This window comes from Myxine glutinosa, chromosome 1, assembly GCF_964187855.1.
Source record: "Myxine glutinosa chromosome 1, kmMyxGlut1.1, whole genome shotgun sequence".
Taxonomy (NCBI): domain Eukaryota; kingdom Metazoa; phylum Chordata; class Myxini; order Myxiniformes; family Myxinidae; genus Myxine; species Myxine glutinosa.
In genome coordinates this window covers 163,651,574-163,677,144 of record NC_136261.1, presented here as the reverse complement: position 1 = coordinate 163,677,144, position 25,571 = coordinate 163,651,574, and the positions used below count along the sequence as shown (strand labels likewise).

The window sequence follows — 25,571 nt, the reverse complement described above, 5'->3', positions numbered from 1 at the left end:
TCAAATCCAGTGTTTCTAGTAAATCAAATCCAGTGTTTCAACTAAATCAAATCCAGTGTTTCAAGTAAATCAAATCCAGTGTTTCTCATAAATCAAATCCAGTGTTTCTAGTAAATCAAATCCAGTGTTTCTAGTAAATCAAATCCAGTGTTTCAAGTAAATCAAATCCAGTGTTTCAAGTAAGTCAAATCCAGTGTTTCTCGTAAATGAAATCCAGTGTTTCTAGTTAATCAAATCCAGTGTTTCAAGTAAATCAAATCCAGTGTTTCTTGTAAGTCAAATCCAGTGTTTCAAGTAAATCTAATCCAGTGTTTCTAGTAAATCAAATCCAGTGTTTCAAGTAAATCAAATCCAGTGTTTCAAGTAAATCAAATCCAGTGTTTCAAGTATATCAAATCCACTGTTTCAAGTAAGTCAAATCCAGTGTTTCAAGTAAATCAAATCCAGTGTTTCAAGTAAGTCAAATCCAGTGTTTCTCGTAAATCAAATCCAGTGTTTCAAGTAAGTCAAATCCAGTGTTTCAAGTAAATCAAATCCAGTGTTTCAAGTAAATCAAATCCAGTGTTTCAAGTAAATCAAATCCAGTGTTTCAAGTAAATCAAATCCAGTGTTTCTAGTAAATCAAATCCAGTGTTTCAAGTAAGTCAAATCCAGTGTTTCAAGTAAATCAAATCCAGTGTTTCAAGTAAGTCAAATCCAGTGTTTCTAGTAAATCAAATCCAGTGTTTCAAGTAAATCAAATCCAGTGTTTCTAGTAAATCAAATCCAGTGTTTCTAGTAAATCAAATCCAGTGTTTCTAGTAAATCAAATCCAGTGTTTCTAGTAAATCAAATCCAGTGTTTCTACTAAGTCAAATCCAGTGTTTCAAGTAAGTCAAATCTTGTGTTTCAAGTAAATCAAATCCAGTGTTTCAAGTAAATCAAATCCAGTGTTTCAAGTAAGTCAAATCCAGTGTTTCTAGAAAGTCAAATCCAGTGTTTCTAGTAAATCAAATCCAGTGTTTCTAGTAAATCAAATCCAGTGTTTCTAGTAAATCAAATCCAGTGTTTCTAGAAAGTCAAATCCAGTGTTTCAAGTAAGTCAAATCCAGTGTTTCAAGTAAATCAAATCCAGTGTTTCTAGTAAGTCAAATCCAGTATTTCTAGTAAATCAAATCCAGTGTTTCAAGTAAGTCAAATCCAGTGTTTCAAGTAAGTCAAATCCAGTGTTTCTAGTAAGTCAAATCCAGTGTTTCTAGTAAATCAAATCCAGTGTTTCAAGCAAGTCAAATCCAATGTTTCAAGTAAATCAAATCCAGTGTTTCTAGTAAATCAAATCCAGTGTTTCTAGGAAATCAAATCCAGTGTTTCTAGTAAATCAAATCCAGTGTTTCAAGTAAATCAAATCCAGTGTTTCTAGGAAATCAAATCCAGTGTTTCAAGTAAATCAAATCCAGTGTTTCTAGTAAATCAAATCCAGTGTTTCTAGTAAGTCAAATCCAGTGTTTCTAGTAAATCAAATCCAGTGTTTCAAGTAAATCAAATCCAGTGTTTCAAGTAAATCAAATCCAGTGTTTCTCGTAAATCAAATCCAGTGTTTCTAGTAAATCAAATCCAGTGTTTCTAGTAAATCAAATCCAGTGTTTCAAGTAAATCAAATCCAGTGTTTCAAGTAAGTCAAATCCAGTGTTTCTCGTAAATGAAATCCAGTGTTTCTAGTTAATCAAATCCAGTGTTTCAAGTAAATCAAATCCAGTGTTTCTTGTAAGTCAAATCTAGTGTTTCAAGTAAATCTAATCCAGTGTTTCTAGTAAATCAAATCCAGTGTTTCAAGTAAATCAAATCCAGTGCTTTAAGGAAATCAAATCCAGTGTTTCAAGTATATCAAATCCACTGTTTCAAGTAAGTCAAATCCAGTGTTTCAAGTAAATCAAATCCAGTGTTTCAAGTAAGTCAAATCCAGTGTTTCTCGTAAATCAAATCCAGTGTTTCAAGTAAGTCAAATCCAGTGTTTCAAGTAAATCAAATCCAGTGTTTCAAGTAAATCAAATCCAGTGTTTCAAGTAAATCAAATCCAGTGTTTCAAGTAAATCAAATCCAGTGTTTCTAGTAAATCAAATCCAGTGTTTCAAGTAAGTCAAATCCAGTGTTTCAAGTAAATCAAATCCAGTGTTTCAAGTAAGTCAAATCCAGTGTTTCAAGTAAATCAAATCCAGTGTTTCAAGTAAATCAAATCCAGTGTTTCAAGTAAATCAAATCCAGTGTTTCAAGTAAATCAAATCCAGTGTTTCTAGTAAATCAAATCCAGTGTTTCAAGTAAGTCAAATCCAGTGTTTCAAGTAAATCAAATCCAGTGTTTCTAGTAAATCAAATCCAGTGTTTCTAGTAAATCAAATCCAGTGTTTCTAGTAAATCAAATCCAGTGTTTCTAGTAAATCAAATCCAGTGTTTCTACTAAGTCAAATCCAGTGTTTCAAGTAAGTCAAATCCTGTGTTTCAAGTAAATCAAATCCAGTGTTTCAAGTAAATCAAATCCAGTGTTTCAAGTAAGTCAAATCCAGTGTTTCTAGTAAGTCAAATCCAGTGTTTCTAGTAAATCAAATCCAGTGTTTCTAGTAAATCAAATCCAGTGTTTCTAGTAAATCAAATCCAGTGTTTCTAGAAAGTCAAATCCAGTGTTTCAAGTAAGTCAAATCCAGTGTTTCAAGTAAATCAAATCCAGTGTTTCTAGTAAGTCAAATCCAGTGTTTCTAGTAAATCAAATCCAGTGTTTCAAGTAAGTCAAATCCAGTGTTTCAAGTAAGTCAAATCCAGTGTTTCTAGTAAGTCAAATCCAGTGTTTCTAGTAAATCAAATCCAGTGTTTCAAGTAAGTCAAATCCAATGTTTCAAGTAAATCAAATCCAGTGTTTCTAGTAAATCAAATCCAGTGTTTCTAGTAAATCAAATCCAGTGTTTCTAGTAAATCAAATCCAGTGTTTCAAGTAAATCAAATCCAGTGTTTCTAGTAAATCAAATCCAGTGTTTCAAATAAATCAAATCCAGTGTTTCTAGTAAATCAATTCCAGTGTTTCTAGTAAGTCAAATCCAGTGTTTCTAGTAAATCAAATCCAGTGTTTCAACTAAATCAAATCCAGTGTTTCAAGTAAATCAAATCCAGTGTTTCTCATAAATCAAATCCAGTGTTTCTAGTAAATCAAATCCAGTGTTTCTAGTAAATCAAATCCAGTGTTTCAAGTAAATCAAATCCAGTGTTTCAAGTAAGTCAAATCCAGTGTTTCTCGTAAATGAAATCCAGTGTTTCTAGTTAATCAAATCAAGTGTTTCAAGTAAATCAAATCCAGTGTTTCTTGTAAGTCAAATCCAGTGTTTCAAGTAAATCTAATCCAGTGTTTCTAGTAAATCAAATCCAGTGTTTCAAGTAAATCAAATCCAGTGTTTCAAGTAAATCAAATCCAGTGTTTCAAGTATATCAAATCCACTGTTTCAAGTAAGTCAAATCCAGTGTTTCAAGTAAATCAAATCCAGTGTTTCAAGTAAGTCAAATCCAGTGTTTCTCGTAAATCAAATCCAGTGTTTCAAGTAAGTCAAATCCAGTGTTTCAAGTAAATCAAATCCAGTGTTTCAAGTAAATCAAATCCAGTGTTTCAAGTAAATCAAATCCAGTGTTTCAAGTAAATCAAATCCAGTGTTTCTAGTAAATCAAATCCAGTGTTTCAAGTAAATCAAATCCAGTGTTTCTCGTAAATCAAATCCAGTGTTTCTAGTAAATCAAATCCAGTGTTTCTAGTAAATCAAATCCAGTGTTTCAAGTAAATCAAATCCAGTGTTTCTTGTAAGTCAAATCCAGTGTTTCAAGTAAATCAAATCCAGTGTTTCTTGTAAATCAAATCCAGTGTTTCAAGTAAATCAAATCCAGTGTTTCAAGTAAGTCAAATCCAGTGTTTCTCGTAAATCAAATCCAGTGTTTCAAGTAAGTCAAATCCAGTGTTTCAAGTAAATCAAATCCAGTGTTTCAAGTAAGTCAAATCTAGTGTTTCTTGTAAGTCAAATCCAGTGGTTCAAGTAAATCAAATCCAGTGTTTCAAGTAAGTCAAATCCAGTGTTTCTCGTAAATCAAATCCAGTGTTTCTAGAAAGTCAAATCCAGTGTTTCTAGTAAGTCAAATTCAGTGTTTCAAGTAAATCAAATCCAATGTTTCAAGTAAATCAAATCCAGTGTTTCTAGTAAATCAAATCCAGTGTTTCAAGTAAGTCAAATCCAATGTTTCAAGTAAATCAAATCCAGTGTTTATAGTAAATCAAATCCAGTGTTTCTAGTAAATCAAATCCAGTGTTTCTAGTAAATCAAATCCAGTGTTTCAAGTAAATCAAATCCAGTGTTTCTAGTAAATCAAATCCAGTGTTTCAAGTAAATCAAATCCAGTGTTTCTAGTAAATCAAATCCAGTGTTTCTAGTAAAGCAAATCCAGTGTTTCTAGTAAATCAAATCCAGTGTTTCAAGTAAATCAAATCCAGTGTTTCTTGTAAGTCAAATCCAGTGTTTCAAGTAAATCTAATCCAGTGTTTCTAGTAAATCAAATCCAGTGTTTCAAGTAAATCAAATCCAGTGTTTCAAGTAAATCAAATCCAGTGTTTCAAGTATATCAAATCCAGTGTTTCAAGTAAGTCAAATCCAGTGTTTCAAGTAAATCAAATCCAGTGTTTCAAGTAAGTCAAATCCAGTGTTTCTCGTAAATCAAATCCAGTGTTTCAAGTAAATCAAATCCAGTGTTTCTTGTAAGTCAAATCCAGTGGTTCAAGTAAATCAAATCCAGTGTTTCAAGTAAGTCAAATCCAGTGTTTCTCGTAAATCAAATCCAGTGTTTCTAGAAAGTCAAATCCAGTGTTTCTAGTAAGTCAAATTCAGTGTTTCAAGTAAATCAAATCCAGTGTTTCAAGTAAATCAAATCCAGTGTTTCAAGTGAATCAAATCCAGTGTTTCAAGTAAGTCAAATCCAGTGTTTCTAGTAAGTCAAATCCAGTGTTTCAAGTAAATCAAATCCAGTGTTTCAAGTAAATCAAATCCAGTGTTTCAAGTAAATCAAATCCAGTGTTTCAAGTAAATCAAATCCAGTGTTTCAAGTAAGTCAAATCCAGTGTTTCAAGTAAATCAAATCCAGTGTTTCAAGTAAGTCAAATCCAGTGTTTCAAGTAAGTCAAATCCAGTGTTTCTAGTAAGTCAAATCCAGTGTTTCAAGTAAATCAAATCCAGTGTTTCTCGTAAATCAAATCCAGTGTTTCAAGTAAATCAAATCCAGTGTTTCAAGTAAATCAAATCCAGTGTTTCAAGTAAATCAAATCCAGTGTTTCAAGTAAATCAAATCCAGTGTTTCAAGTAAATCAAATCCAGTGTTTCTAGTAAATCAAATCCAGTGTTTCTAGTAAGTCAAATCCAGTGTTTCTAGGAAATCAAATCCAGTGTTTCAAGTAAATCAATTCCAGTGTTTCTAGGAAATCAATTCCAGTGTTTCAAGTAAATCAAATCCAGTGTTTCTAGGAAATCAATTACAGTGTTTCAAGTAAATCAAATCCAGTGTTTCTAGTAAATCAAATCCAGTGTTTCAAGTAAATCAAATCCAGTGTTTCAAGTAAGTCAAATCCAGTGTTTCTAGTAAGTCAAATCCAGTGTTTCAAGTAAGTCAAATCCAGTGTTTCAAGTAAATCAAACCCAGTGTTTCAAGTATGTCAAATCCAGTGTTTCTAGTAAATCAAATCCAGTGTTTCAAGTAAGTCAAATCCAGTGTTTCTAGTAAATCAAATCCAGTGTTTCAAGTAAGTCAAATCCAGTGTTTCAAGTAAGTCAAATCCAGTGTTTCTAGTAAGTCAAATCCAGTGTTTCTCGTAAATCAAATCCAGTGTTTCAAGTAAGTCAAATCCAGTGTTTCAAGTAAATCAAATCCAGTGTTTCTAGTAAATCAAATCCAGTGTTTCTAGTAAATCAAATCCAGTGTTTCTAGTAAATCAAATCCAGTGTTTCAAGTCAATCAAATCCAGTGTTTCTCGTAAATCAAATCCAGTGTTTCAAGTAAATCAAATCCAGTGTTTCTAGTAAATCAAATACAGTGTTTCTAGTTAGTCAAATCCAGTGTTTCTAGTAAGTCAAATCCAGTGTTTCAAGTAAGTCAAATCCAGTGTTTCTAGTAAATCAAATCCAGTGTTTCTAGTAAATCAAATCCAGTGTTTCTAGTAAATCAAATCCAGTGTTTCTAGTAAATCAAATCCAGTGTTTCAAGTAAATCAAATCCAGTGTTTCTAGTAAATCAAATCCAGTGTTTCTAGTAAGTCAAATCCAGTGTTTCTGGTAAGTCAAATCCAGTGTTTCTAGTAAGTCAAATCCAGTGTTTCAAGTAAGTCAAATGCAGTGTTTCTAGTAAATCAAATCCAGTGTTTCAAGTAAGTCAAATCCAGTGTTTCTAGTAAGTCAAATCCAGTGTTTCTAGTAAATCAATTCCAGTGTTTCTGGTAAGTCAGATCCAAAAAAAAGAACTTGTTTTTATTTTATTTTTGCTGTAATGAAGGTTTATCCCCTGAAATGTCAGCTTATATTTGCTTCCCTCAACATTCTGTTCATTACATAAAAAGCAAGTGGGTTTGATTATCATTGATACATTACACTTTACTTCATGAGAAATTTTCAGACAAGGTTGCAGATGTTTGTGTAATCTGTGTGTTCTTACAGTAGTTAGATCACATCCATGGATGTCAATGGTATGTTTGACCATATCTTTGTAGTTCAGGTTCAGCTTTCCTCTGACTTTTACTTTTTGGCAGGGAGCTTCAAATGGATGCTCAAGAGACGCTGTGAGATCCATCGTATCCATATACCTATGAATCCTCTTCTGTTTGAACATAGGTAGGGGAAGAACTGGCAGGTTAGCATTCAATTACAATGTACAATCGATCAATCATTGGTAATGGGGCAATAGCTTACCTTGAAGTGTACTCTTTGTGACATTAATTTTTGATTCCAGTGAAGTTTTAGAGATTCATGCATTGAATTCTCATCAAGGTACAAAGTGCCACAAACATGAAGGTGCTCCATCTCCATAAACTTTTGTAACTAAAGATGAAAGGTGTTCATTGATGAATGTTAAGAATCAGTGATTACAACAGTTTTCCAGTTTAATATTAATGTCAGCAATAATATTCCTGGCATTTCAAAATGTTAATGTAAAGATATTTATTTGATAAAACAGATTGCTGCAAGATCACCTACTCAGTAACCATTTATGCAACCATAGCCTTATAAAGCAAAGTGCAGATGGACCCCGACATTCGCGGGGGGATGCGTTCCTGGAAAATGCTGTAAAATGTGGGGGCATTTTTCAATGGGAAAATGGGGGATAGGCAAGATATGGTGGTTCCTGATTCGCAGAAAATCTCGCAAATGTCGAGGAAAATCCATGAATGTCGAAGAAAATCCAGCGAATGTTGAAGAAAATCCAGCGAATGTCAAAGGGAAATCCATGAATGTTGAGAAAAATCCGCGAATGTCGTTGAAACTTTTCAAGAGGTAAAAGGGGTTCCCCCGGCGGTTCCTGATTCATGAAAGAGGCCATGAATGTCAAAGCAGGTCATGCTCGCGGCTCATGTAAGATATGTTTTTGCGTTCGTCCAGCTGCTTTCTGCATGGCTGGTGCAAAATATGTTTGAGAATTGTGTTATGATCGTGGCTCGTGGGAAAAAAAATTTTTTGCCACCTCAAAAAAACGCAAATACGCAGGACACATGGCTGCAAATGTAGAAGCAGGTCGCAATTTATCAGCCACAAATATGTGAAACCCACAAATGTTGGGACCGCGAATGTCGGGGTCGTACTGCTATTATTTTAGCTCACCTGGAACATAGTTCCGGGGAGCTTATGTGATGGCGCATCGTCTGTCCGTCAGTTCGTAAACACTTGCAACTTCTTCTACGAAACTGCTGATGGGATTGCGACCAAACTTGGCAAAAATGATATTTGGTATGTTGTGACTAAAGTTTGTTCACGGCATTAAGAAAATTGGGGTATAAGGGGGTCTACGTGCATCCAGGTTTGACCCCCCCAAATTAGGAATTTGCTGTTTCCTCTGAAACTACAAACACTATTTCGATGAAACTTGACCACAACCTTCACCACCTGTGACGTACCAAAGTTTGTTCACAACATTAGAAAAATTGGGGTCTGATGAGGTATACTGGGTGGGGGAGTTGCCCCCCAAATCAGGTATTTTTTGTTTGTTTGTTTAAAGTCTTATGATTACGTTAGTGTGATTGTACATGTTTCCCTGTCTTCCAGCAACCATTGAAATTGGTTTAAAATACCATGGTACTGTTATCAAATACCTTTAGTCAGTGTAGTTGGTATACTGCTTTATTCTACCAGGTGAGCGGTCAAGGGTATTGCCCCTTTTTTTATTATTGGAAGGCCACATACAGCTGAGTTTTGTCTGTTGTCCATTTAATTGTGCCAGCTTTATTAATTGTTCTTCGACTTGGTAATGACTTCCTCCAATCATCAAAGGCTCAAATTCGAAGTGCGAGTTGGAGTTTAATTTAAGGACTGTTTCACCACTTCAATATCAAACTTTGCAACATTAAAACAAATTTTAAAGATTGATTTTTAGCAGCATCTACTGTATATAATAAAGCAGGACTGTTTGTCTGTCTATCTGTCCCCAAACTACTCCCTCAGTTTTGGGGCAAGCCCAACCAAAGTGTCTGTGGAATATTTTGGTGTCCCAGCAGAAGTCCTAATAGTCAGGCAGCTTAGCAGCATATTTATCGAAAATGGGGAACGGCTTGACAAAAGCGCCATTTTTATTTTCGTGGTCCATTAGACCATATACAATAGATTTAGGACCGGAGGCAAGAAATATACAGTGTTCTTCACCTTGTTATTGGACAAAAACCAAGGACAAAAACCAATTATGTATATATTTTCAACAAGGAGGCTAACTTTTATTTCATTACATGCAGTGTTATTTGTAAAACTTATGCATGCCTGCATAATAAATCTTACGCTTCCATGTAATAATAATTAGTAATATAATACCGAGTGTTTATACAAATATGTTATACTTGTGACTCGCGCACCTCTCATATATCTAACATGTACGCAACTACAAGGATGTAATGACAATATAGCTTTAGAACAGACAACATGTTGTTCAAGGTAATTTGTCCAGCAATTTATGTATTTACGATTTTAGTCTAACTCCAATAGCTGATGTTTTATTTGCATAAATGTATTGCTCGATATTATGCTGTGTGAGTCGTATTTGCGCAAAAGTCAAACACTGTGTATGTCTTGCCTCCGGTCCTAATTCTATTGCATATGGTCCAATGAACCACTAAAATAAAAATGGTACTTTTGTAAAGTCGTTCCCCCAAAAATTGCTAAGCTGCCTAACTATAAGGTGGGTGGGAGGTTTGATAAATTCCTCAATACAATTTTGATTTTGAGTTTCCATCCATATGAAACTGCTCTCTCTCCACATGTAAATTCATTCACAGGTTCAGCATATGCAGTTTGGCCATTTACTGCATGTGGAAACATTCGTTGGTTCGGTAATATCTCAATATAATTGAGATTTTGCGTTTCCACCCGTACGACGCCAATCTTTCTCTGTGTGTAAACACATTTGTGTCTTTTTGCTATTCTTCTTTAATAACCCATTTCATTCATCATGGCACATAAGAGGCAATCCCCCTTCGCCAGCCAACACCATCACTATTAGTCATTGTTATCAGCTTCATCATCATCATTAAAGGTACATTGATTTTACACACTACTCCCACTGTTTTGGGGCCAGCTTTTTTTGGGGACAGCAGTCAAATTTTATGTGGAGATTTGCGGGTACCTGCACGTGTCCTAAAGTGGGTGGGAGTTTTCATAAAATTTCTCCAAACTTTTTTTTTGAGATATTGGGCTTCGACGCATGCGTAGCATCCGGGCCTCGCTATAGTAGGTCGATAAAACACTAAACATCAGTTGTTAAGATTATTTTGTTTGAATAACATCTGAGTTCTCTTTATGAACTTATTTCCCATTAAATTCCAAATCAATTTCTGTAATACACAAACAGAGTGACCTGGTACCATTGATGAAACTGCACAAGTGGGACTTACCTCTCCAAAAATAAAGTGCAGGCAACCCTGCCATGATTCTGGTGCCACATCTCGTTTCAAAGAGTGTTTTTGCAGGAGTGATGCATTAAAATGCACGGCTGGATTTTCATCCCAGCTCACTTTTGCCTGAATGCAACAAATTTAGAAGGGTTCAAGTAAGATAGAGATATTGTACTTTTTTTTTTTTTTTTTTGTATACTGAATCGAGGCTCGTGAAAGAGCTAACGCGTAGACAGCAGCCTTCCAAACCCGGGAAGCCTCAGACTTACAGAAAAGAACATGACATGAGATCTTAACGCAGCCACTCCCAATGGCTATTGCGACACACTTGGACATATTCCCAAAGATGACCAAAGTTATGCTTTTCTTCACAAGTCTGTTGGCAGTTACCACAGGCCTGTGAACCAGCGGAGCTATTCCCGCACCGTTTACCAAACGAATTAAGTTACAATTATTTAACTCAGCTTTAAGGATCACAAATGAACAGGAATGTTCATTTGACAAAATGGTGGAAGGCAAAATGTTCCTTCGGATATAAATAAATAAATAAAATTAACTTATTACACAAGAATGTTTTATTACCACAATGAATCAACCTATCCCCTCCCTACCCCTACTCCTCCCAAAGGTATCATACACATAAATCACGAGACACAAGGAGTGTTTCTATCATATGACATATGACGGCATCAATCATGCCCATAACCAAAGCAGAACATGTTGCAAGCGGGAGAAGAGTGATAAGTGCTTGTACAAGGCAACAAAAGGACACTCGATGATGTCAAACTTCCCCACAAATGTCTACTGCTCGTCCTCAGCTCCAATTGGTTCATCCAATCAAATGCTTGTGAGGGTCAACATCTCTCCGGCTATTCTCAGAGAGCTGCCTCAATGCAGGCGAGTCTGGCAGTTCACTTGACATACATACATACATACATACATACATATTGTACATACACACACCTGCTCACAAAAACCCCCCCACAAAAAACAGCAAAAAAAACCCTGATATACCTTGGTGACGAACTTCTTGACAGAGCGAAGAAGTGATGTTTCAACACTTAAAGTATTCATTAGCGGAGTGAATGGTTGCTGCAAGAATAACTCCCCAATATGATTCAACCATTTGTTTCTTGTATAAAAACGTAACACAATCTGCAAACAGATTTTAAAAAAGAATTACACACAGTGATGCAAAGAACACGTCTTTTGCAATAAAAGTTTCCGATCCTTCCTATGTTTCCAGACTTTTGACTCACCCTGTGTATACAGTGCCCTCCATAAGTATTGGAACAGTGAAGTCAAATTTGTTATTATTGCTGTATACTCAATAAATTTGGATTTCAGATCAAAAGATGAATTTGAGGCAAATAGTACAGAAGGTCAGATTTTATTTCTTGGTATTTCTATGTATATATACACTACTCACAATAAGTTAGGGATATTGTGGGAGTGAGTATTTTTTTTATAGGGGTTAGGGTTATGGTATTGAAATCAAGAATGCTGTGTTTTTTCACACTCATTAATAACCATAGAATTAGGACCAACAACATTTTTCAACATAATTAATACACAAAATCAACCACACTGAAGAACCTGCCAATATCCCTAACTTATTGTGAGTAGTGTGTTTTACCATTGTAAAACAACACCACTTTTTATGTTCGGTCCCTCCATTTTAGGTAAACATAAGTATTGGAACAGATGAACTTCAAGTAAATTAAAGTAGTATAATATTTAGTATTTGGTTACATATCCCTTGCATGCAATAACTGCATCGGGACTGTGACCCATTGACATCACCAAACTCGTGGTATCTCCCTTTAAGATACTTTGCCAAGCCTTTACTGCAGTCATTTTCAGTTGTTGTTTGTTGTGGGGAGTTTCTGACTTTAGTCTCCTCTTCAGAAAGTGAAATACATGCTCCATTGGATATAAATCAAGAGATTGACTTGGCCAGTATAAAACCTTCCACTTTTTTCCCCTGATGAAGTCCTTCGTTGAGTTGGCAGTGTGTTTTGGGTCATTGGTTTGCTGCATGGTAAAGTGCCGCCCAATGGGTTTGGAGGCATTTTATTGTAAAGGTACCTGGCAGTGCAGAAGGAGGAGAACAGCCTTGCTTACATAAACAAACCAATTAAGTTACAATTATTGCTGTGGTTCTAATTAAATTCTTCTGTTCTTTCAGCTTCCAAATTGCTTGCTTTTCTTTCATTGACAGTTTTCTGGTCTTCATGTCGGTTTATGCCTACTGAGTCCAAAGGCAGACTCTTAAGGCAAAAGCAAAGGCTAAAACAAGACTAGACATTCACAGCTATTATACGAATATGAATATATATATATATATATATATATATATATATATATATATATATATATATATATATATATATATATATATATATATATATATATATATATATATATATATATATATATATTGACAGTCACGTGAAAAAGTAAGTACACCCCATGTAAAGTTCTGACTTTTTCAACATATTTCAACATACAGCTATTTGATATTCATTTCAACGATATTGACAGATAAAGGTGATATAATATAACAAATATCAAGAAACATTTAGATTTTGTAGTCCATTGTATAATTTAAATAAACATAAATGCAAATTTCACATGTGGAAAAAGTAAGTACACCCTTGGCTCTAATAGGTGTTATTGCCCCCTTTGGCAGAAACAACCTCAAGTAGGTGTTTCTTATAACTCTCGACCAGTCTCTGACATCGACTGGGAGAATTTTTTGCGCACTCCTCCATGCAGAATTCATTCAGCTGTGCGATGTTTGAGGGGTTTCTTGCATGCACAGCTCGTTTCAAATCCCCCCACAACATCATGATGGGTTTTAGATCCGGGCTTTGACTTAGCCATTCCAGAATACTCCATTTCTTTCTTTTCAGCCATTCCTTGGTGGATTTACCGGTATGTTTAGGGTCATTGTCATGTTGCAAGGTCCACCTTCGGTTGAGCTTCAACTTTCCGACAGATGGCCTCACATTATCCTCAAGCACCCTCTAGTACAATGAAGAATTCATAGTAGATTCTGTGATGGTGAGCTGCCCAGGCCCTGATGCAGCAAAGCTGCCCCAAACCATAATATTTCCACCACCATGCTTTACAGTTGGTATCAGGTTCTTGTGGTCAAATGCTGTCTTTGGTTTTCGCCAAACATGTCTTCTGGTACTGTGGCCAAATAGCTCTACCTTTGACTCATCTGTCCAGAGCACATTGTTCCAGAAGTGCTGGTCTTTGCCTAGGTGTTCATTGGCAAACTTTAGTCTTGCCCTTATGTTCTTTCTGGACAGCAAAGGTTTCCTCCTGGCATACCTCCCATGTAGATCAAATTTGTGCAGCCTCTTTCTAATGGTAGAATCGTGCACTTTGACATCAACAGTGGCAAGAGCTACCTGTAGGTCCCATGATGACATTCTGGGGTTCTTGGAGACTTCTTTCAGCATCTTGCGGTCTGCTCTCGGGCTGAACTTGATGGGGCGGCCTGGCCTGAACAAGTTGGCAATTGTTTGGAATCTTCTCCACTTGTAGATGATCTTCCAGAGAATCGAATGATTGATTTCAAATTGTTTAGAGATCTTTTTAAATCCCTTCCCAGACTCGTAGGCATCTATAACCTTCTTTCTGAAGGCCTCAGAGAGCTCTTTTGATTGAGGCATGGTGACGCCGCACACTTCAATAACAAACAGCAAACCAAACGAAATGTCTGAGGTTTAATATAAGACAGGTTCCTCCAAGATCCTCTCTAACGATGTTCTAATCATTTGCACATGAGCTGGTGCACCTGATTATAATTTTAGGTGTTTGAAGTAGTGATAAATGTCAGGGTGTACTTACTTTTTCCACATCCTAAATTTGAATTTATGTGTATTTGAATTATACAATGAACAACAAAATGTAAATGTTTCTTGATATTTGTTATATTATATCACTTTTATCTGTCAATATTGTTGAAATGAAGATGAAATAGCTGTATGTTGAAATATGTTGAAAAAGTCAAAACTTTACATGGGGTGTACTTACTTTTTCACGTGACTGTATGTGTGTGTGTGTGTGTGTGTGTGTGTGTGTGTGTGTATATATATATATATATATATATATATATATATATATATATATATATATATATATATATATATATATATATATATATATATATATATATATATATATATATATATGTATATATATATATTTTATATATATATATATATATATATATATATATATAATATATATATATATATGTATATATATATATTTTATATATATATATATATATATATATATATTATATATATATATACTGAAACGCAAAAGAAACTTACCACCTTTGAAACCTTTAAATATCAACAATAACACTGCGTATAGTAAATGTGTGAACTTATTTGTGGACAATAGTGTCCTCACTGTCAGACAAAACGGTCACGGATGGTCACTTGAACCTTCAATGGTCACTTCATAGCACAGCTGTTGAACAGCCGTTTTGACTGTCACTGATTAGCCAAGGGGTACGGGATGATTTTAATGAGCTGCACGTGATGTCTTGATATTGGCTTTAAAAAGGCCAGTGCAAAATGGGCATTTTGACCGAAAGATTTGACCATTTTGACCAACTTCAAAAAGACCGAAAACACAAAAGAAACTTACCACCTTTGAAACCTTTAAATATCAACAATAACACTGCGTATAGTAAATGTGTGAACTTATTTGTGGACAATAGTGTCCTCACTGTCAGACAAAACGGTCACGGATGGTCACTTGAACCTTCAATGGTCACTTCATAGCACAGCTGTTGAACAGCCGTTTTGACTGTCAGTGATTAGCCAAGGGGTACGGGATGATTTTAATGAGCTGCACGTGATGTCTTGATATTGGCTTTAAAAAGGCCAGTGCAAAATGGGCATTTCAATCAACATGCCACGATTGTCAAGGGATCAACGGCAGCGTGCCCTGGGCATGCTGCAAGGCGGACTGAGCTACCGTGAGGTGGCATGTCGCTTTGGCTGTTCACACCAGACGATATCGGCTCTGGTGGACAGAGACACCCTCCACAACTCTGCAGATGACAGACCTCGATCAGGGAGGCCAAGAGTCACCACTGCAAGGCAGGACAGGCAGATGGTCCGAAGTCACCTGCGGGATCGATTCCGTCCAGCATCCCGCACTGCGGCAGAAACTCCGGGGCATGCAAACCCACGGATCTCCAATGATACTGCACGAAGACGACTGCATGACTATGGTCTGACTGCCAGAAGACCATACAGAGGCCCCGTGATGACGGTTGCCCATCGCCGCAACCGTCAGAGATGGTGCCAGCAGCATCAGCGGTGGACCTTGGCGCAGTGGAACGAGGTCGCTTTCAGCGATGAGTCAAGGTTCTGAGTGGACAGTCCTGATGGGCGTGTGCGTGTCTGGAGAAGAACTGGCGAGCGATATGCCGATTGTTGCGTGCGTCAAGCCAACAGGTGGGGTGGCCCAAGTGTGATGGTGTGGGCCGCCATATCAGGCCGGTACAGGACGCCACTGGTGGTTGTGGATGGGAATCTTAACACCCAGCGGTATGTGGATAACATCCTTCGACCTCATCTGCTGCCATTCCTGCTAGACCACCCAGAACTGAGAACCTTTCAGCATGACAACGCTCGTCCCCATGCTGCTCGCTTTACCACTGCATTTCTCCAAGGCGAAAACATCAACACCATGCAGTGGCCTGCGCTCTCCCCTGACCTGAATCCCATAGAGCACCTGTGGGATTAGCTTGGGAGACGCGTAGTTGGCAGGGCCAGGACACGGGCAGAGCTGCTTCAGACATTGAGGACTGAGTGGGACAGAATCCAGCAGCAATCCATCCAAAGACTGGTAGGCAGTATACGCCGACGATGCACTGCCTGTATCCAAAACAATGGTGGCCATACACGCGATTGAAAGGGGACTGACATTGCACCCTGTGCTGTTCTGTACTGTAGAACAAACTGATGAGATGGTGTATCTTGGTCAAAAACTTGACATGTCATCAATAAAATGCCAATGTTTCAATTAGCAATTGTTGGTTTGTTTTATTTTGAACTGTTACAATTTTATTACATTTCAAACAAGTGGTAAGTTTCTTTTGCGTTTTCAGTCTTTTTGAAGTTGGTCAAAATGGTCAAATTTTTAGGTCAAAATGCCCATTTTGCACTGGCCTTTTTAAAGCCAATATCAAGACATCACGTGCAGCTCATTAAAATCATCCCGTACCCCTTGGCTAATCACTGACAGTCAAAACAGCTGTTCAACAGCTGTGCAATGAAGTGACCATTGAAGGTTCAAGTGACCATCCGTGACCGTTTTGTCTGACAGTGAGGACACTATTGTCCACAAATAAGTTCACATATTTACTATACGCAGTGTTATTGTTGATATTTAAAGGTTTCAAAGGTGGTAAGTTTCTTTTGTGTTTTCGGTCGTTTTGAAGTTGGTCAAAATGGTCAAATCTTTCGGTCAAAATGCCCATTTTGCACTGGCCTTTTTAAAGCCAATAACAAGACATCACGTGCAGCTCATTAAAATCATCCCGTACCCCTTGGCTAATCACTGACAGTCAAAACGGCTGTTCAACAGCTGTGCTATGAAGTGACCATTGAAGGTTCAAGTGACCATCCGTGACCGTTTTGTCTGACAGCGAGGACACTATTGTCCACAAATAAGTTCACACATTTACTACACGCAGTGTTATTGTTGATATTTAAAGGTTTCAAAGGTGGTAAGTTTCTTTTGCGTTTCAGTATATATATGTATATATATATATATTTTATATATATATATATATATATATATATATGTATATATATATATATATATATATATATATGTATATATATATATAATATATATATATATATATAAATGTTAGCCATTAGGGTTTAAACCCCATGACTCAATTGATCATAACATCTGAAATTATATATTGTGCTTCTGAAAACTGATTTGAACTCAGCTGCAGAGGCGGGTGGACAAAATGTGGTTTCTAGGCTCGAGGTGCAGGATACAGGAAAAACCTGTGGATCCTTAGCCCAGTAAACAAGTCCTTGAATGTATGTGCCAGACAGAAGATAAATAGCCCACAACCCACGTACAGGGAAAAACATGTTGCCATACGCCTTCTTCACAAAGGGAATAATTAATTATATATCTTTGTAGTTTCCAGTGTGTCTCCTAAATCAAGGATGTAACCAACCTCGGGAGAAATATAGACATTACATATCCTTTGATTGTTATGTATTCAGCATGTGTATTCAATCATTAATCTACTATTATGCCTAGTGTCAAGAAAACCATTGAAGGTATTATGAGCACATTTCCTTCGGCCTGCGCTCGGGTCTGATGTGTTTAGATAAAGAGCCAGAAAAAGGTCACCCTATCCTATGCTTACATCTTTTCAGTCTAAGTTTGGCCTTCTGCAGGAAGGGACGATGGTAGGTGGGTCTTTACGGTCCAGTTTCCTTTGTCTTTAGCGCAGACTTTTATCTGATATTTTTGCTATATATGAAATGCCTATTTGCTGATTTTGCAGCGAGTGTCTTGAAAATGCCTGCTGCGTGTCAGGCGGTGCATTCTTGAGCCTTGCTCCACATTGTGTGTTTGTAATCGATTTCATTAAACATTGCTGCTCTGATCCTTGTTCTCCTTCCTTCCCTTGAGGTCATCGACCCCCACAAACCTGGTGGCAGCGGTGGGATCATCCAGGTGTGCAGACGAGGTGGTCCCTCACGTTCCAGGTCAGGAAGGAGGCCCTGCCGGCCGGCATCTAATTTGGGTAAGCAGTTTTTGCACATCGAAATTGAAAGCCTCCTACCTTACTTTGGATGTGTGGACCTCTGTCGACTGTACTACCTGGCTTGTATTCCGAACCATATTTCGTTTAACCAGAGCAGTAGTGGGTAACGAATCGATTATACAGGGCGCCCGAGATAAGGAGGGATACCCCTCAGGTAAGCTCCCTGCGTGGGAAGCAGGTAGACCCCTACGTGGGTGATAGATAATAGGTGTTAAGTTTACTCCGGCGTGAGAACTGTGTTTAAGGTTAGAGATCGGGGGGCGACCCGATCTTAGGACTACCAGGAGGGATTAACCCAAGGAAGGTAGGAAGATGGGTAATAAGGTAGGAAAGGAGGGAGAGCCTTTGAAGAACACTCCAGCGTTTTACATGAAAAGAGAACATGGGTATGCTGCTTTGCAACCGGGCAAAGCATGGGCTGTATTGACCAAGGGTCTGAGTACGCCTTGGCCAGAGGAAGGGTCATTTGCAATAGACAAGTTGGATGTGCTATATGGGGCTTTAGATGCCCTAGAGAAGAAGAAGAAGAGTCTCCCACCTGATTCATGGAAGGTCTATAGTTGGTGGAAGGTGGAGGCCTTGAAGAGACAGGCAGCCTCCAGACAAGCGAGTTTGCGAGGAGAGTTGGGGAAATACCAGGATGAGTGAAAACGGGGTCGAAAGAAGCAGGATAAACAGATGAAGGCGCTTGCAGCGCAGACAAGCCAGAGGCTAATGGTAGCCCAGATTAATTCTGATGAGGAGGAACAGGATGAGGAAGATGAAATCCCTGTTTCCTATCCCCCCCATGGTCCAGTCCCAGGATCTAAGGCACGTACCCGACACCAGGGCGCTGTAGGGGAAACAAATGGGAGACCCCCTCGAGTTCAAAAGACCCCACAACCATCAGCCCCTCAGGTCGAGGACGATGGAGATAGTGGCACAGACACCCCGGGGTTTCCACCCCCGATAGGTCCAGGTCAGAAAGTATACCCTTCACTAGTGGAGTATCAGGCACCAGTGGAACGTGCGATAGAAATAAAGGGGGTGTTCCCCATGCGATGCGCGGGATTAGATGCAAACGGTGCCATAGTAAGGGTACGGGTGCCTTGGAAGGAATCTGATTTAACGGCCATGCAAAGGAGGGTTCAGGAAATGTTAATCGACCAACCCATGGAGATAATACACTTGCTCCGCGATTGGGTTACAGATGATGCCCCGGATTGGAGAGATATTTGTCATTTGGGAGCATCCGTCTTACCACCGAGGGTATGGGAGAAGGCCAAAACTCTTTCATTATGGCCAGTAGACGACCCCATAGCTCGAGTGCCACCCCTGGGAGGAAACGAGTGGGTCAACTTGAAAAATCTTCTCCTGACTAGCATTGGCCAGGCGCTAGCGCCACCTGGAGGACCAGATTGGGGAAAAATTGGCAACATAAAGCAAAAGGCAGGAGAATCAATTGGCGATTACCGAGAGAGAATAGAAAAAGCAATAGCTCGATGGGGCGGATTAGGGTTAATCCAAATCGGGGACCTACCCGCTCCCCTGGTGAACAATTATCTAGTAGAAGGGCTTCGGCCCGCACTAAAGAAACAAGTGCATGCCGTCCTTTTCGGTTGGAAAGGAATGGGGACCAATGAATTATGTATGAAACTCGAACAATGTCCGGGCTCTGCCTCGGAGGAAAAGAAGGAAATTAAGGACGAAATGTTGCAGATGTTGGTAAGGGAAAAACTGGCCCAGCAACAAGCAACAAGAACAACGGGGAGCAAGAAGAAGAAACAAAAGGGGGCAGAAATAATGGGAAGTGACAGTGAGAGTGGGTCAAGTGATGACGAGACACTCGGTCCGGCACTGCAGGCAGCTGTGATACAAGTACCCCGGGGACCACAAGGACCTAGTGGGCCAGGGAATCAGACGTGGGGACAACCCCAACAACCCCAACAACCCCAATGGGCCGCTCCACCATGTTCTGTGCTAGGTCCCCCGCCGGCCTATTGGCCACCACAAACACCCATGCCAGGATGGGCACCGCAATGGGGACCCTCCAATATGGGCCCCACCCCATGGGTTTCCCCCAATTCAGGCATGCCATACGGGCCTTGTGCCCCAGGCCAACAGATGCCGAGGGGAGGGCAAGGGCGCCCACCTCCCTACAAAGGGGGGCGAAGGCCAAACCAACAAAACCAACAGGGGGTTCCAGGACAGGGACCCCCAGGGAGAGGGGCATGCTTTGAATGTGGACAAATGGGCCACTGGAGACGGGATTGTCCAAATTGTCCAAGGGGACCACGAGGGCCCCAGGGACAACAAGGGCCGTCATATGGAAACGCCTATTGACGGGACGAATGCGGGCCGCCAAAGGAATGTCCATTGATAACGATGACCCCAGATGAGGAACCGACCTTGACGTTAGATGTAAATGGACAGCCACTAGAGTTCTTAGTGGATACTGGTGCGCCTCGCAGTTCTATCAATAAGGGACAACTACCTACCTTGAAACCCACACACAAGAGCGTCCAAATCCAGGGCGTTTCGGGAAAATTAGAAGCTCTCCCCGTATCAAAAGAAGCCCGAGTAATGTTCGGACCGCTAGAAGCTAAGCATGCATTTCTCATGACCACTACTGCCCCAACTAATTTACTAGGACGGGATTTGCTGTGTCGATTAGGTTGTAACATTGCGTGCACCAAAGAAGGTGTATACGTCGACGTCGGAGAATCAAACCGCGATTTGTTAATGATGGCATTACAGCGAGCCAGCCCCACCGTGTATTGGTGGCAGTTGGAGGAAGGGGCTCTAGCAACATGGACCCATGTGATAGACATGATTGGCGCGCAGACGCAAGAAATTCGCGATTGGCTAGAAGAACACCACATAGCCACAAAATTGGAATACAACCCGCCGCACTGCACCGCATGTTATGACGCGACTGGGAGCGATGATTATTATTTAGACATGGTTGCGGCAGCCTTAGGAGAAACCTCTGATCTTCAATTATCACACATATGGATTGGCCGAGAGGGAATTGGAATTGCGGTAACCTTGTCGCCGCGCCAGAGATCGAAGGCTAAGTACCCCGAGGGGATGGTAGCGCATGTTACCCTTAGCACCGCCAGAGGATGGCCACCCGAGAGCATTGGATGGATGATGGACCGACTGCGGAAAACGCCAGTAAGGTGTCGATATGATGTTGAACACCGAACGGTCCATGTGTTGGACAACAATGAAGGGTTCATAATCAATTTGGCACCTCAGGACAAACGAGTTAGATTTGAGATGGTGGAACTACCACCCAAAGCGGCACACATGGTTAGAGCGGTCCCCACGACCCCAGGGGACTCCGATGGGTTGCTCGACACCGTCACCCCGTCACTATGGGCGCAACACGAGAATGAAGTAGGGCGCATTAGGGATGCACCCCCGTTGGTGATTCCAATTAAAGAGGGGTTACCTTTACCACACATTCGGCAGTACCCACTTCGGCACGAGGCCGACGCAGGCATTTTTCCGGTGATAGAATCGCTCGTGCAGCAGGGAATAATAATCGAAACCAACAGCCCATGTAACACCCCAGTTTTCCCAGTGCCAAAACCAATGACAGGAAAGTGGCGATTTGTGCAGGATTTGCGGGAGATTAACAAAATAATTCAGGGTATTCATCCGGTTGTACCAAATGCAGAAGTTCTGATGACTTCCATTCCGCCAGAGGCTACACATTTTACAGTCATAGACTTGTGTTCCGCCTTCTTTTCAGTGCCAATAGCTCCAGAGTCCCAGTACCTCTTCGCTTTCACCTTTAGGGGGCGACAATTCACCTGGACAGTGCTTCCGCAGGGTTTCGCAGATAGCCCCACCTTGTTTTCACGGGCGCTGCACCGCGATCTCGCGGATGTCCAGTTGGAAGGCGGCTCGGTGCTGTTGCAGTACATCGACGACTTATTAATCTGCTCTCCATCCAAGGCAGCCTGCGAGACGGATTCACTAGCGCTGTTAAATGCGCTCGCCGAGAAAGGCCACAAGGTAGGCCGGGAGAAATTGCAATTTGTGCGGGAGATAGTTACATACTTGGGACACGCGATTTCGCATGGGAAACGCGAGCTCAACGCGAGCCGGGTCACTGCCATCATGGAAACCCCGTTGCCTCGTACACAAAGGGAGGTGTTGCGATTTTTGGGAATGGCAGGGTACTGTCGTACATGGATAATTGACTATGCGTTACTAGCAAAACCTCTGTATGAGGCGACGAAAAACGACCAGCCACGGATGGTGAACTGGACTGACAATCGAATACGCTGCTACGAAGGGCTCAAACGAGCCCTGGTAACGGCCCCAACCTTGGGCCTCCCCGACTATAAAAAGGCCTTCACACTTTTCACCCATGCAGTAGGGGGATTCGCGCAATCCGTGTTAACTCAGACTCATGGAGATAAGGAACGTCCGGTAGCCTATTTCAGCAAAAAGCTTGATGCGGTAGAACAAGGCTTTCCGCTGTGCTTACAAGCCATGGCGGCTGCCCGATACGCAGTTGAGCGGACGGCCGACATAGTAATGGGACATGCGGTCCTTTTACAGGTACCGCATTGCGTTCATACGCTACTACAACAGCGAAACACACAGCACCTCACAGCCACTCGTCTGATGCAATACGAAACGGCATTAATTATGGCACCTAACGTAACGGTGATGCGGTGCACCGTTCTTAACCCAGCGACACTTTTGCCAACAAAGGAGGAGGGAGTCCCGCACGTTTGTACGGACGTGGTCCAGTTAATATCGACGGTAAGGCCTGACCTACAGGACACTCCGCTACAGGAAGCCGATCACACCTATTACGTCGATGGTTCAGCCAAACGGGCATGGGACGGATCCCTGTTATCTGGGTACGCAGTATGCTCGGATACAGAGATGGTCGAAAGCGGCCGCCTCCCGCCCACCTGGTCAGCACAACAAGCTGAACTGTACGCACTCACGAGAGCGTCCGAAGTAAGTGAGGAAAAGGCAGTAACAATTTATACTGACTCGGCATACGCACACGGAGTGGTCCACGACAAAGGGGCCATAGGGAAAATGAGAGGGTTCCTCACTTCAGCGGGAGCACTCATCAAAAATGGGGACTTAGTGTGAAATCTGCTTCATAGTATTATGCTACCACGTGAAATAGCTGTAGTAAATACCGAGGTCACCAGCATACAGACGACGCTGTGGCCCGCGGAAACGCCCGAGCCGACGAAGCAGCAGGACAAGCGGCGAACCAACAGGTTGGGTATAATATGCCAGTAGTTACGCGCAAACAGGGTGCTAAAGCGACCGCCCAGGTAGACGTTTCGACACCCGCACCTACAGAGTTTGATGTGATACAATTACAAGCCGCGGCCTCAAACGTAGAACATCAAGATTGGATTAAATTGGGAGCTCAGCACCCCGCGGAAGGACAAATGTGGACGATTAACGACAAACCCGTGGCACCGCGAGCTTTATTGCCATGGTTGGCATGCATGGCGCATCAAAATGGCCATGTGTGCCATAGGGGGGTGATGAGGCAGGTCACTTCCACCTGGGCAGCACCAGGCCTTTCGACTGTGGTTACCATGGTCTGTCGCTCGTGCGCTATATGTCAACGGCACAATAGGGGGGCTTCCCCCAGGCGCCGCCACAACGCGGGCCATCCGACTCCGGTCGGGCCGTTCTGTCATATCCAGTTCGATTTTTTTAATTTACCACCTTGTATGTCCTTTAAGCATGTACTGGTAGTGGTGGACATGTTCACCAAGTGGGTAGAGGCCTACCCATGCGTCAAGGCTGACGCTATAACGGTGGCCAAGTGCCTTTTGCGGCACTTCATATGTCGATTCGGAGTCCCGCAGAAAGTGTCATCCGATCAGGGCGGGCACTTCACAGGGGACGTCATTAAAGCCGTGTTAAAGGCCTTGGGGGTGATACAGTCATTCCACTGTGTTTACCACCCACAATCGGCGGGACTTGTAGAACGAACGAATGGCACACTGAAAGGTAAGTTGGCAAAGATTTGCGACGAAACAGGCCTCAAGTGGCCGGAGGCCCTTCCGCTAGCGTTAATGAGCATGCGCTCCACTCCAGGGCGCACCACTGGTCTCTCTCCGCACGAGATATTGATGGGTCGGCCCATGAGTTTGCCAGTATCGGCGCCAGTGGATATGGCAGCACTTGAATTACCTATCATGGATGACATGCTTTTAAAATTTTGCATAGGTCTGTCCCATGTGGCGCGCAGCATACATGAACGTGTTCGGGAGGCCCTGCCGGAGCCAACAAGCAAGCCTATCCACACCTTCGAGGCAGGAGATTACGTGCTGGTGAAGCATTTCACCCGTAAGACTGCGCTCGAACCAAGGTGGACGGGGCCATTCCAAGTTCTCCTGACCACACCAACAGCGGTGTTTTGTGAGGGCAAGTCGTCCTGGGTACATGCCACACATTGTAAGTTGGCCATACCCACAAACACAGACACCACAAACGCACCACCACAGATCGAGGATGCCGCACCACCGCCTGTTAGGGGTGGCGATCACACTTAGTTTAATATACCGCTTTGCCAGCACTGCACCTGCCGTGTCACGCCTCAAGTGGGGGGACATGAGGGCATGGGCGGACACGGAGACATATGCATATGGCGACCAAACCGTTAAGGTCCACCGGCAGAGAGTTATCTGGGGTCAGAGGATAAATATACCCTGCTGCCCCGTAAAGGAAGACGTATGGACACAGATAATGTGGAGGGCGTTGTACACAGACTCACATGGAAGGAAGACAGGTTTTGCTGCCCTCAGTCGTATAAAGCAAGCGCCACGAAGAGGCGGCACACCAATAGTAAACATGGCCAGGGCAGGTTACAAATGGGGAAAGGACTCGAACAATTTAACCACGCATGTATTACTGAACAGCGGCACTACCCTGTTATTACAATGTGAATTCATGACCTCACAGAGCTCCCCCTACGCCTACAGGCCACCATGTATCTCACACATATTGACTCCGCACCTACGGATCGAAAGCAAGAAAAAGCCAAAGGAAAACACGTATTGGACAGTGACCCGTGCAATGGCGAAGGTACAGAACCGATCACGTTGTTGGGTGTGTATGCATTTTCCTCACACCAGTACGACAGGGATAGAAATGGTAGTGCTGCCCCTGTCCCTACGAGATATGTGCTCAGGACCCTTGCGTACCCCATGTCTGACCACAACCTTGGAGCTGATAGGCCCAAAACCCCCAGCAGTGTGTTCCCGGGAGTTTCAATATACCCCACCCATTAAGCAGGCTTTGTTAGACAAACCACCTGACCCAGTCTGGGTGACAGAGCAAAAGGGACGAGTGTGTCTTATAGGAAAGGGACACGTCCAGATGGGAACCTCGGAATGCACCCATACCCTGCCATCCGCTAATCTGCCATCCGACACCAGAGGGAGACAAAAGGGAGGCCCCCTTGTAATAACCATAGATGACCAGGCCCAGCATAACGTAACCAAGCTAACCATATCTTGGGGAGCACCAAGCGCCACCCGCGTTGAAATTAGTAAATGCATGGCCTCGGCCCTTATCCCACCCCATGGAGTGATGTTTATTTGCGGAAAT

At 41.4% G+C, this 25,571-nt stretch overlaps 1 protein-coding gene across 1 annotated transcript in view; it reads right to left on the bottom strand.

Moving 5' to 3' along the window:
* LOC137430786 (uncharacterized) overlaps window positions 1–25,571 on the bottom strand; it is a 311,105-nt gene that overhangs the window by 124,361 nt on the left and 161,173 nt on the right. The window contains exons 17-20 of the mRNA XM_078771248.1: window positions 11,144–11,284; window positions 10,130–10,255; window positions 6,951–7,079; window positions 6,697–6,858 (exon numbers count right to left, since the gene is read on the bottom strand). Of these exons, the coding sequence (XP_078627374.1) occupies window positions 6,697–6,858; window positions 6,951–7,079; window positions 10,130–10,255; window positions 11,144–11,284 (558 nt within the window). The remainder of the gene's footprint in view (window positions 1–6,696; window positions 6,859–6,950; window positions 7,080–10,129; window positions 10,256–11,143; window positions 11,285–25,571) is intronic.